Source organism: Dipteris shenzhenensis, chromosome 29, assembly GCF_047967505.1.
Source record: "Dipteris shenzhenensis isolate YYH24624 ecotype China chromosome 29, Dip_SZ_1.0, whole genome shotgun sequence".
Classification (NCBI taxonomy): domain Eukaryota; kingdom Viridiplantae; phylum Streptophyta; class Polypodiopsida; order Gleicheniales; family Dipteridaceae; genus Dipteris; species Dipteris shenzhenensis.
The window spans coordinates 406,809-420,426 of record NC_141624.1 but is presented as its reverse complement, the minus strand read 5'-3'; the positions used below and the strand labels follow the sequence as shown (position 1 = coordinate 420,426).

At 45.1% G+C, this 13,618-nt stretch overlaps 1 protein-coding gene across 1 annotated transcript in view; it reads left to right on the top strand.

Annotated features, from left to right (window-relative positions):
• The window catches only part of LOC147882281 (uncharacterized), a 63,120-nt gene extending 50,243 nt beyond the window's left edge, over window positions 1-12,877 (top strand). Inside the window, exons 4-6 of the mRNA XM_087400216.1 lie at window positions 8,714-10,273; window positions 10,397-10,540; window positions 10,652-12,877. Coding sequence (XP_087256342.1) covers window positions 8,714-10,273; window positions 10,397-10,540; window positions 10,652-12,877 — 3,930 coding nt within the window. The remainder of the gene's footprint in view (window positions 1-8,713; window positions 10,274-10,396; window positions 10,541-10,651) is intronic.
• Window positions 12,878-13,618: the final 741 nt, after the last annotated feature.

Below are 13,618 nucleotides of genomic sequence, written 5' to 3'. Positions count from 1 at the left end.
GATCTTGCCTTGGATAGAGCCAAATATGAAATTCCACTGAGTAGGCTGCCAATGCCCAAAGGCAGAAGTATGAATATGTAATAAGAGAGAGCGGATCATGAAAGCCCACGGCTGATCTCCTTGCATAAACTGCAACATCATTTTTCCTTTGTGAGCAAGTAAATGCATGTGAATATTGAGAATGTTCAGACCCCCGTGCATCTTTGGAGAACAGAGACGATGCATGGAGAAAGAAAGAAAGAAAGAAATTTTAGTAGAGTCTTCGGAAGACCGATGGGTCTATGAAACTGAAAGAAAACCTGATACAAATCACAGTAAGGGTGGAGCTACTGAAACGAGCATCATCACCCGTGCTGAATCCTAAGTGTGATCATACATAATCAAATACATCTGGATGTAACAATGAAAAGAAAAGGACTGGTGGAGCGGAGTGGAATCCTCCGTATGTCATGTCCCCCTGGCTCCCCCTGGCTGGTGCATAGCTGGTGATGGGACGCTGGTGCCCGTCCAAGGGTGTCGTGCGTCTCGATCTCCTGGACAAGGCTCGACGCAAGACCAGAGCCACCGTGACTCCCGTGGGACGTATCTCGGGTCTAAACAATGACGGAAGGTCCCCCAGAGTGATATGTGTGTCCCCTCGATGTCTCGTGTGTCATGCTGCGATCGTCGGGTCGGGGTCTCTGTCACGTCGGTGGCTAGAGACTGGACGATCAATGTCACTCGATGGGAAGAACTCTGTGATCCTGCTCTGAGAGGTGTCTGATGATGTGACCAAGCCCCGTCACCTGAGTAAGTACTCTCTATGCCTGAGAGTAATCTGAGACTTTTCTTGCCATTTTTTGCACACCAGAAAATTTCCATGATAGCTAACATAAAGGAATTCAGCTCTGCCTTAGTGAACATAATGAGAGGCAGATAAAATTGTATGTATGCTATCGAAATGGATTGTGCGATTCGAAAACGAACATGTAGTGGCCCAGTTGCAAGCTTCCAATATTCAAGTTTTGCCCTCAAATTACATGCTTGTGTCCTCGCTTTGCCAAGCTCTCCACCCTGTCTGTGTTTCCCAAAACTCAATCAACAGGGATAGCTGTGCCAATCTGTAAGATACGTCTGGCCCAGAAGTCCTAGGTGAAGAGGCATGAGAGGCGAATCACGAAGAACTGCTGCTGCTCCCCGCTCCTCCTGCTCCCCGCCTCATTGCTGCTCTCCTCGCTCCCTGCTGCTCTCCCTGCTCACTGCTGCTCTCCCCGCTCCCTCCTGCTCCTCCTGCTCCCCTCCTCGCTGCCCCCTCCCTTCCCTCCTGCTGCTCCTCCTCTCTGTTGCTGCTCCTCTCCCCGCTCCCTGCTGCCTCTCTCCCCGCTCCCTGCTGCTCCTCCTGCTCCCTCCTTGCTGCCCCCTATGTGGACGGAGTTTTTATTTGTTGTGTTTGAATCGGCCAACACACCTTGATTGACGAATGGGTTCCCATTCAGTCAATCCGTCTCCGCTCACACCGGCCGCGAGAACTGTCACTTTTTCAAAAGACGAGCTACAGCAGTTGCAAAAGGATTTCGAACTTGAGTGTTCCACGACTCTCTTCGCACGCATTCATGGCTCACACCCCTCCAAGTCACAAGCTAGAGATTGGATGCTGTCGGCGCTTCCTTAGGACCTCGCCCCCCACCTCAAGGATGTTCGTTTGTTGGAACGAGGTTTCTTTCAAGTGTGCCTAGATTCCCCAGACATCACGAGAGACCTGCTACAGGCCGGGTTTCTACTTCTAGGCTACAGGACGATCTTTTTGTTTCCTTTTCAACTGGGATTTGATCCAGTTGAAGAGAACAAGTAGGGAGTTTCTATTTTCATCAGGTTCCCTGGTCTTCCCTCAGTTTATGACCGGCTTCTTTTAGTTATTGGCGAGAGGTTTGGTGTGGTGGCAGAGATCCCCCCTCTCCCTGGCGAGCCCTCTTTGGCTGCTGAGGCGGTCAGGATGGACGGGGTACCCAGGGTTAGGGTCATTGTCCAGGACCCCAATATTTCAGATGAGCACATCATGCTACAGCGACCCGATGGGTCTTTCTTCCGCCAGAGATTTGAGGTTGCAGGTCGGCAGGACCAATGCAGGATTTGCAGATCCTCGGGGCACTTTGCCAGAGATTGCCCAAAGAAGAAAAAGAGGCCCACAAAGCAACCAGCTCGTACTAGCTTACGATAGAGAGCTGGAGGACCTACCGCTCCATAGACACGGCCTCAGACACGGGCTCCCCCCTCTCCTAGGGCTACTCGAGTCCCTTCGGCACCCCGCACCACCTCTGGCCCACGGTGGGCTCCGGTCGCGGCTAGGCCCTCTACTCTAGTTCACTCCTCCACCTCTTTGGAGGCTACCCCCTTGGAGCCTCAGCAGGAGACTACTGTTCAGGAGCCTTGTTCGACTCCACCCTTGGATCAGGCTATACCTTCCTCAGCAGCACAGGTTGTTGGCACCTCATCTGCACCACTTTTTGATCAGGATCCAGTACAGGTGCCTCCCTCTTTGGACAGAGGGAAGGGGGTTTTACATTCTCTTCCTGCTTCGGTAGGAATCCTTCGTACCCCCTCCCCAGGACTGGCTCAGTGGAACTCTTTTTCCGCTTTGGAGGACCTCTCTAGCCTCCCAGATGATGATTTTGTACCCTCTACTTTTGGAGAGCCAGTTATTAGCATCCCTATTGAGAGATCCTTCTCTCTCTCACCTGTGGACTTTCCTCCCCTCGGACCTCGTGTGTATGGCAGGAGGTCTGCTCCGGTAGAGGCTTCTATTTCCGCCACGAGGTCGGCTAAGGTATTCCAACCCACTTCCTCCCGCCGATGAGGATAGCCAGTTGAAATATACAGGGATTGGGCGGCATCCCTCATCGCCGTCGCAGACAGCTGATTAGGAATCAACTCCATCCAGGTGTTTCAGGTGGTTCCCTAGACATTCTTTTTCTTCAGGAATACAAACTGGATATCAGAGATTGGCTCCAAGTCAGGTAAGTTGCCTTGGGAACCAGAGGAGGTACATGCATTTCAGTTTCAGACTCTATTCTCCCTCTGGTCATTGGACACGGTACCATAACCCCCTCCAAGGCCCAGTGGGTTTTACTTCTCATTGACGGACGTAAGGTTGGTTTCCTCAACCTTTATGCTCCGAACAACAGAGGGGACCGTGTTTTGTTTTGGAAAGAGTTGCTCTCGTGGGCTGACATTGCAGATTCGTGGATTATTGGAGGTGACTTCAACATGGTTGAAGCACCTTCTGATAAGAAAGGGGGCAGAGAAGGTGGTATCCACTCCCTTGAGAGAGCAGCTTGGGATGCCTTCTTGTTCAGGTTCAGTGGCAGAGATGTTTGGTCAGATGATGCATTTCTTGTTCAGTCTCAGTCACTTTTGTTTTCATGGTCGAACCATAGGGTGCAGATGCCTATCCATGCTCGGATTAACAGATTCTATGTGGGTGACTAGGCTCTTGATAGAGGGGGGACAGTTTGCATTGCACCCGGTGTTTCCACTTCAGACCATTTTCTGGTAATTTTGTCCATTTCAGAGCCTCATCTGAGAGGACGGTCTCACAGTATCAGGATCCCAGACGCCTTATACACGGATGAGACTCTCACAGAGGCAGTGTTGGAGATCTGGGTTTCTCATATGCAGGGGGGGATGGCCGGTCCTTCACATGTGGCCACAGCACTTGCCAGTATCAGCGACTTCTATCACTCCATTGCTAGTGCTCGGCGAGGTGAGGTACTCAGGCGAGAGATCGGTATCCGCCAGCAATTGGCAGCCCTTCAGAGGGAGGAGCATAAAGGACCATCAGATGCTTGGATATAGGAGCGCCTTGCTGCGGCAAGGGCTCACTTGCAGACCTTGCTTGATCAGAGAGCAGAGTATGCCTTCCATGCACGGGAGTCCTTTGGGTTACAGATGGGAGGGAGAGTCAATAAACAATTTTTCTCTACACTTGGCCCCAGACATAGTAGAGAGAGTGTCAGGCAGCTTATTGACTCTGACGGCGTTTTGCAGTCCCATCCAGAAACCATCATGCATTTAGCGACAGATTTTTATACCTCCCTTCTTTTCGCAGATCCGAACTCACAGGCTAGAGAGGTGGCTAGAGATGAAGTTTGGCATAGTTTACCTGTGTTGGTCACCCCAGAGATGTTATGCTCACTTGATGCACGCTTTACCAACACAGAATTCAAGACTGCTCTCTCTGCCCTTCATAAGGGCAAATGCCTTGGTTCCGATGGTCTTACTCCTTTTTTTATAGCCTTTTGGGATATGATAGGTGATCATATTACTTCAGCCCTACAGGGCATTTGGGACTCAAGTGAGATGCCTGAGTCACTGACCGAGGGACTCATTCACCTTATCCCTAAAGGTGGCAACAGGAATTTTGTATCCCATTGGAGACCCATCACTCTTTTGGGCACTCTTTACAAAATCCTTGCCAAGGCGATCAGCATCCGACTTCAGCCCCTTCTTCCAAACCTCATCCATGATACTGAGATAGGCTTTGTGCATGGCAGGAGCATTTTTGATAATATCTTTTCCTTTTGGGAAGCCACAGAGTGGGCTATGCAGAGTGGGCAGAGGCTAGCAGTTTTACTCTTGGACTTCGAGAAAGCCTATGACAGAGTAGATTGGGGTTTTCTTGAGGGCACTCTTCTACGGTTTGGATTTTCAGATGCTTGGATCAGAGGGGTGGCCTCCCTTTACAGATCAGCCCACAGCCAGGTTTTGATTGGAGGGGTAAGGGGTGACAGGTTTCAGATTTCCAGATCAGTTCGTCAGGGATGCCCTTTAGCCCCCTTCCTCTTTCTTTTTGTGGCAGAAGCTATGAGTATCTGCCTTAGATCTCAGGCTGAGCTTTTTGGGCTGAGACTGCCCTTGAGACAAGAGCAGGAGCTTTTTGACTGTGAGTTGGCTGATGAAACTGCTATTTTTATTCAGGCCTCCTTGCAGTCACTTGATTCTTTCCGGACAGCCTTGGATATTTTTTGCTCAGCTGCAAGGGCACACATTAACTGGCATAAATCCTTTGACTTTTGGATCAGTGATGAGGACACTCCAGGCTGGGGAGTTGACATTGGTTTTTCTTGGATTTAGAGGGGTGTTCCTATCAGGTATTTGGGATGTCAGGTAGGATTGGACATCTCTCCAGTACAGCAGTTTGCCCCAATACTAGAAAGTATAAGGAAAAAGCTCCTATTCTGGAGCTCTGCCAAACTCGACCTTGCATCTAGAGTTGTGGTAGTGAACCAGGTTCTCTTGGCCACCTCTTGGTTTGTGTGTTCTTGCTGGTGCCGGTCTAGGGATTGCATCACTCAGCTCATCAGACCAGTCAGGAATTTTTTATGGAGTGGACTTCATGGCACAACAGATGTTGCAGCAAGGGTGGCTTAGGAGACTATTATTCTCCCTACATGTGAAGGGGGCCTTAATGTCATTGACCCAGACTTGCAGTGCAGGGCATTGCTTTGTAAGGTGGTGGTGAGGGGACTCATGCCTGGGCAGGAACCTTGGAAGGATTTCTTTTTTGGACGCATTCAGGCTTGCACACCAACCTTGGGAGATGATTGGGTGGACAGCCCTCGCTGGATTTCAATATCAGCCCCTCTCAGATCTCCTGCCTCTCCTCTCATGACTGCCATCCTGAAAGCTTGGGGGAGCTTCAGGAACACTCTTCGAAGGATTCCACCTTCTACCGTCGAAGAGATTGATAGGCAGCCGATCATTTGGAATGATAGTATTCTTGACGAGCATGCCAAACCAGTGGGCACTTCCCATTACATGCAGTGGTCTAAATGGGAGGCCCCACCTACATAGTAGGCACTTGGAAATCTTTTATCAGGCTAGAGACTGCAGTCCGTGAGTCACCTTAGAGGGGTAGCATGCAGGATTCAGCAGATAGATGCAGCCATCCCGGTGGAATGGACAGTTGAGCTGCCTATTACTTCCACCACTTGGATGGGGGCTTTTTCGAGGACATCAGTTCCTTTACAGGTGATCGCTCTCCAAGGTCTCGGGGAAGACGCACTGGTCTTTGATGTTGGGAATGGAGGTTTACTTTCTATATCCAAGGATGGCATTCTTCTTGAGATTGCCTTCCAACCTGTCAGGATTGCTGGTTTTGTGGACCATGGAGCGGGCTTGCAGTGGTACTTAGTCCCCGACCCTCTGCTCTTGGCCTTGGGATCCTAGAGGTTGTGGTTATATGGAGGTGCACCTATCAAGTGCTTGCAGTGGGACCTAGGAGAGTGGGAATGGATAGATCATGGGCACCAAGAGAGGGGGATTCCCTTCTTTCGTTTCACGGTTAGTAATGCCAGGAGGTTTCAGCTGAACAGTAGGGGTTGGATTCCCTCCACAGCCCCCCATTGGGAAAGCTTCTTCATCACTGCAGATTTGTGTAGAAATTTCTGGAGGAGGCTCTGGAAATCTCTCAGAAATAGAAAGATCACTCTTTTCTTTTGGCTTTCTATTCATGGAGGGATTGCAGTGAACCTATGGAGATCACGATTTGGGGCTGATCCCACTTGTCCTCGATGTCATTGTGCAGAGGAGTCAGTGTGACATTGCCTTTGGGACTGCAGTCAGGCGAGGACTGTTTGGAAAGGGGTTGCTCGGATACTCAGCATCTTTCACACTTCCCTTTTCTTCATGACTTGGGGCTCGGTCGCATGGTTATCTCTTACCGGGCCCCAGGTGTTTTATGAGGGTGAGCCTTCTTCTTGGGCACTCTCGGTCCACCGGCAGGTGATAGAGCCCTGCTCTCTGCAGGATGTACCACTTACTCCCTTCAGAGCTTCTCATGTTCCAGTGGACACCTCTTGGGAGATTTTGGCTAGCATTTCCTCTTGGCACATTTGGAGAGCCAGATGTATTGAGGCCTTGGATGGCACCCAGATACACCCATTACAGGTGTTCACGGGTATTTGGACTGACACAGTTCACACTTTGATAGCCATATGGGCTAGCATGCAGGGCCCTTCACGGGCAGCCTCTTCTAGAAGGACTATATTTCTTCGAGTTTGGAGGGGTTCTCCCTTTTTCTTGGAGGTTTCTACCGGATTGAGATGGCACTATCAACCTCAATCCTTTCTTTTTGGCTCTTGAGCTTTTCGTGCATTGCATGATGTATCCCGTATGGAGCTTGCTCCAACGAGTTTTCTTTAATACTTAATAGAAGTCTCTTTTTGCACAAAAAAAAAAAAAAAAAGTTTTGCCCTCAACTTTGTCAACACCCAATCAGTTTGTTGGGAACGGGTGAGTTCCCAACCTAGAGGATAGCCGAGATGTCACATAAATTGAGAAGTGGGGACAATTTTCCCAGGCCACAGAAGACTGTGCCATTCCTATTCAAGCAACGGCAACAATTTTGATTTCTGAAAATTTACCCGAAGACCAGCAGCCAATCCATATGTAGAAAGAGGCTGCATAATCATGAACAGATCACTCCGAGTATTCTTTGGGGTAAAGAATGAATCATCAGCATATGCTTGAGCAATCATGCTGTGACTGCCAGCAATCTCCAAACCATGCAACTGGTCAGTGTCCAAAAGGTGGTCCAGATATTGAAGCATTGGATGAGTGGCTATGGCAAAAAGTAAAGCACTTAGGGGACATCCTTGCCTAACAGAACACCCAAGAGTCCAGGATGTAGAAATATCCCTTGAAAGTATGCAGGCAGCTTTACTATCTTGATATAGCCAAGTAATAACTTGCTGCATTTTTGTGCCAAATCCCAATGCTTGCATAGTCGATGAAATAAAATCCCACTTAACAGTATCAAAGGCTTTGGCAATATCAATTTGCAATAATAAAACATCTTGCTGCGTGTATTTGGCATATTCAATTCCAACATAGGCATTAGCAATGTTATCTGTGATATGCCTACGCGGAACAAAGCCATATTGGGCAGGATGCAACCCATCATGTAAAAACCCCGTTAGCCGATCGACTATCATTTTTGTAGTGACTTTGTAAATGACTGGCATAAGGGTGATAGGTCTCCAGTCTTCCAAAGATTCACAAATTTGTTTTTTTGGAAGGAGTTTAACAATACCTCTCTTCCATGTGTCTGGCATTTTCTGATTTTGCCATGCAGCATTCACCATATGTAGCAATGTATGCTTCAAAAGAGGCCAATATTCTAGAAAAAACTCAACTGTAAGACCATCCCATCCTGGAGATTTCCATCTGCCGCAAGATTTGATTTCATCTGACAGTTCCCTCTCAGTAAAAGGTTCCCTCACACACACACACATACACACACAAAGACTCACACAACACAGACACACACACACACACACACACACACACACCCCCACAGATTTCTGAAGTATGATGAGGAAAATAGTATTTTTTATTTGACAAGTGTAGGGAGCTATAGGAAAAGCAGACAGAGGTGCAAACGGAGGTGCAGAGAGAGAGAGAGAGAGAGAGAGAGAGAGAGAGAGAGAGAGAGAGAGTCTATTAATGTCCACGGGAGACCAACAGGCCTATGGGACAGCAAAAAAACCATGTAGTACATCTGATTTAGGGAGGGCACATGGCAGCTCCCCAGAGAGAGAGAGAGAGAGTTGGGGCAGGGAGGGGGGGAGTGGGGAAGAAGTAAGAGAGGCATGTCAATATACATGTATGTTGTATATCAACTAAATTTATTACAAACATTTAGCAAGGTTTAACAAGTATGGCATTGTCTATGCAGGCCTGGTATGATGCAAGGCTTATTTCCATTGACAGGAAGCCTCACAATCCAAAATGTGTGTGTGAATTTGAAGTCAAGTTCTACAGTGCCAATGAAACTGACCTACGAGGACAATGCCCTCGGCCACTCGTCTTAGGAACAGAAAAGGGACTTACTATTGATAAGCTTGGCATCTTTCAAGTGCCTTTCAACATTGATTTGAAAGATATCCTCATGAAAATGAGATCAGGAAAACCACTTGCAAGGTTCTCACAAATTGATTCCCAGCTCATCCCTTCATACAAATTTGGAGTCATAAAATTGAGTAGTGAAATCAATGAGTTAGCAAATTTCCTTGATACCACCAACATTGGCAGTATCAACATCATAGATAAGATTTTGAAAACATGTTCCAAAGATTCGAACTCACAACATGCTATCAAGAACCTTAAAAGAAAGAGTGAGATGAATGTCAAACTGAAATCAAAGAGAGTGCACTCCACATTGCAATCAGTAGAGTTACGAGAAGGTAGCACATCAACAGCAGAATACAAGAGTGTTTCCAGCAATGGCAAAAATCTGACACATTGGGATAGTCTTAGCAAATCTACAGGAAAGTGCTCAAAAGAAAAAACATTGAATATGTCAGAAAGTTGCGAAACGTGCATCACCAATGCTTTCATCAGCACGAAGGACAGTGTTACAGAAAACGTTAGCAATGATAAAGGTGATCAGGTTCATGTTTCAAATAACCTGCCTGCCAGGCAGGGCACCATTGTAATGGGCACGGACCAATTTAAAGGAGAAAATGTGCAAAAAGAAAGCTGCAGAAGCATATATGATAGTGGTAATTTCAGCTTCAAATCAACAAAGGCGAATTCAAAAAAGTTTCAAGACAAGGGAGAAAGCCTCCGTGTCAAGGACAATCAGAACCGGACAAGAAATTCAATAATTGAGCTTCTTGGAGTGAAAAATTTACGAACTAGAAGTCTCCCATTTTCGAATGTATGTGAAAGAAACAAAAGGGTTCATACGCCTTTGACAACAATTGAATCTGTGATTAAGGTCAAGAAAAGGGGTTGGCAACGCAAGTTGTCCATTCTTGTTTCCAAGCTTGATCGTACAATGCTTATGCATCACATTGGATTTACTCAATCTCAAGATTATGGTAAAGCTAAATTACAAAAAAGAAAAGGGCAACCATTAAATGCAGGTAGTACTTTAAAAGTGTTATGTGCTCCAAGGAGAAAAAGGAAACTAAGACCAACGAGCACAAATAAAACAAAATCCCCTAAAAAGTATCTGATGGGTTCCAAAGAATCAGTAAAACTTTTAGAAGATGCTAAACAATCATTTTATGAAATTTTGAAAGAGGCAAAGGAAAGTTACCACAAGGCATCAACTCCAGACTGGAGCAGACTACCCCAAAGAAAATCATGTGAAAATGAGGAATCTTGGGATCCAATTGTCTTCCATGAGAAAGTGGAAGATTATGAAGACAATCAAAAAGATCAGGGCGATCCACTTGAGAATTTGTGGCGAGATATGGAACTTGCATTACATAGCAATCAGCTAGATATGGTAAGGCATGCCTATATTAGTAGTTTTTCCCCAGTCCCATCTACATGTGCTATAGTCTTAATCCCTTGTTTTCTTTATGTTAGGAAATTTGTACTAACATATTTATTTAATTATTGAGTGTAGGAAGGCCAAGATGATGCACTTCCTACATCAGAAACAGTGGCATGTGAAGGATCTCATGACTTTGTTCTGGATGAAGAGGAAGGCCTGGTGTGTTATTCTTGTGGACTTGTTGGCCTTGATATTGCGGCAGTGCATCCACCGGTGGTATGTACCAACTAAGAAAGCTTCTATATCTTAGAGCACTTACACGATCAATTTGTTCAGAAGGCATATAAGTAATTATCAAATAATTTTATTTTTTAATTTATTTTGCAGCTACATAGAGAGACCTCGATGTTTTCTAATCGTGGCACGTATGCTGATAAGAATTTAGAGAAATGTGATCAACAAAGTACAGCGTCCACAGACAAAGATGCAGGAAGTTGGTTTCCTACTTCTATTCAAACAGATGGCAGATCATACAATGCAAATGGCATGCAGTCCTCTGCTTGGGATCTTATTCCAGAATTAAAGAAGAAAATGCACGCACATCAGAAGGATGGTTTTGAATTTCTATGGAAGAATATTGCTGGAGGACTTGGGCCAAATACTGCAAAGACATGTAAAAGAAAAGCCACTGGAGGATGCATAATTTCCCATGCCCCAGGAACTGGAAAATCTTTTTTGATTATCAGTTTTTTGCAGAGTTACCTACAAATAAATCAAAGGTGTAGACCTTTACTTCTGGCCCCCACAATCATGTTGCGTCCCTGGGAAAGAGAGTTCAAAAAATGGAAGGTTAAAATTCCCATATTGATCCTAAATACATCCAAAAACTTTTGCAACAACGAAATATTTTTGGAAAACAGAGATTCAGGCCCATCTGCTTCTGAATCCAAAATTTCAAGCAAGTATTCGATTGATCTCCATCGGATGAAGATGATAATTGAATGGCATGAAAATGACAGTATTCTAATGGTTAGTTATGCACTCTTTTCTCGTCTAACTGATGAAAGAAATCCAAATCTTTCAAAACTTTCTCGCAAAATTGGGAATTTGTTGCTGCAGAGTCCAGGTTTGTTAGTTCTTGATGAAGGCCATCTTGCAAGGAATCATGAATCAAAAATCAGAAAATCTTTGACGCGTGTCAGAACAAAATTGCGAATTCTTTTATCTGGTACAATATTCCAGAACAACTGTTGCGAGTTATTTAATACCTTTTACCTTATAAGGCCAACATTTATGGAAGATGTATATCATTCTCAAGAATATAATAGGCTACGAAGATTGGATGAGGATCATTCTTCAGGCAGGTATTCTGACCAGCTCTCTTGGGAGCTAAGAGGGTTAAAAGAAAGTGCCAGAAGAGCCTTAAGGCCATTAAAGAGGGGAATTAATTACAGTGAGCATCAAGATATAGAAGATTTGATATCAGATAATGGCATTGCAGAGGAAGTTGAAGCTAAAAGTAGAAGATTATTCATGGAAGAGATAGGAAAGATACTTGAGAATGGGCAAAAAAGAAGAGGGAATTTGTTAGAAAATGCAATAAAGAAGCTGAGGTCCATGACGAATACCTTTGTGCACTATTATGCTGGGGAAGTGTTGAAGAGTCTACCTGGGCTGAAGGACTTCACTGTGATGCTGAAAGCATCTTCACTGCAAGAAAATATTCTCGATGAGGTTGCAAAAACTTGGGACAAGCGCAACTCACTTGAGCTAGAATATATAGTTTCTAGCATTACTATCCACCCGTACTTGTTCAAACAACTGGGTAAAGAAATTTGTGCTAAAGTAAACCTTGAAGGCATAGATGACTTATCTAAAGATCCTGAGCAAGGGGTGAAAGTGAAATTTATAATGGAACTTGTTCGTTTATCCCAGTTGCAGGGTGAGAAGCTTCTTATCTTTTGTCAAAACATTGCACCACTTGATTTATTGGAAGACATATTTCACTCTGACCTTAATCTAATGAAGGGACACCATGTTCTGAAGCTGCATGGAAGTTTAAGTCTGGACAAGAGACAAGGTATTATTGATCGATTCAATAAGCCAGGTGGAAACGCATGCATTCTACTTGCATCTACAAGAGCTTGTGGTGAGGGTATTGCTTTGACGGGGGCTTCAAGGGTAGTGTTTTTGGATATGGTTTGGAATCCGGCAGTTACTAAACAAGCAATGAGTAGAGCATTCAGACTAGGACAAAAAAAGACAGTCTATGTATACAGACTGGTGGCTTCAGGAACTATGGAGGAGGACAAATATAAGAGAACAATATGGAAAGACTGGCTGTCTAGATCAATATTTGTGTCATCCATTAATTATTCAAATAAGGAGCATGCAATGGATGAAAATAACACACATTCCGTTTATCATGGAAATTTAAGGAGCACAGACCCCCATCAGCATCTTTCAGTGGCATCTGAAGATGCTATATTGAGTACTATGCTGGAGCATGGAAACAAAGATAAGAGTATCCTGCGAATAGTGAAGCATGATAGTTGCTTGGATCAAGGAAATATGACAAGTGATGATGATGACAGTGATGGGTTCTCAGAGTAAGAAGGTAGGAAACTGGACACATTATCTAATTCTAGAGTGCTCAATAATGCTAAGCTATTGTTGGGAATTTTCCAATGAGCTTGATACATACTGCACAGTATTAAATTATGAAAATAAACTGGATGTACACAAGAATTGCGAAGAAGAGTTCCTCTCATGTCTCTATGCACAGAATCTGCCAGCACTATGTTCCTTTTTGCATGACTGCCTTTAGGATCTCAATGGGCGACAGGAAAAACTAAATTAATGATGCCAATGTAGGCTCCATCTCTGAAGCAGCTCTGCTTTTTCTCCTCCCACTGTTATTCATGCCTAGTTTTCTCCTCTCTTTCTTTTCATCCGTCTCCCATTGCCCCATCTCCCTCTGCATATTCGTGCCATGGCTAAGCTGTATGAGATAGATGTGGAACTTAGCAAGACAAAGGTTTACATGTCAAAAGATAATCATGTTTAGATAATACCATCACACACATGTAACGTAGAGTGCTATCATCAAGCACGGCATGCCTCGGAAAGTTAACGTCTATTCGAATTTTATTTTAAGCAATCCTTTTCTTCTTGTAATCGTGCACTATATCTCAGCGACTGTAGCACTTGGGCTTCTCACAGCACAGCATAATGTTTTCCCTGATACTTTAGAAGCGCATGCAGCAGGGTTTGCTTCCTTTTTACTTTATCTTCACACTATGCTGTTGGCATGGCCTTCATCTTTGACCTTCTTGTAACTTTTACAAATACTTT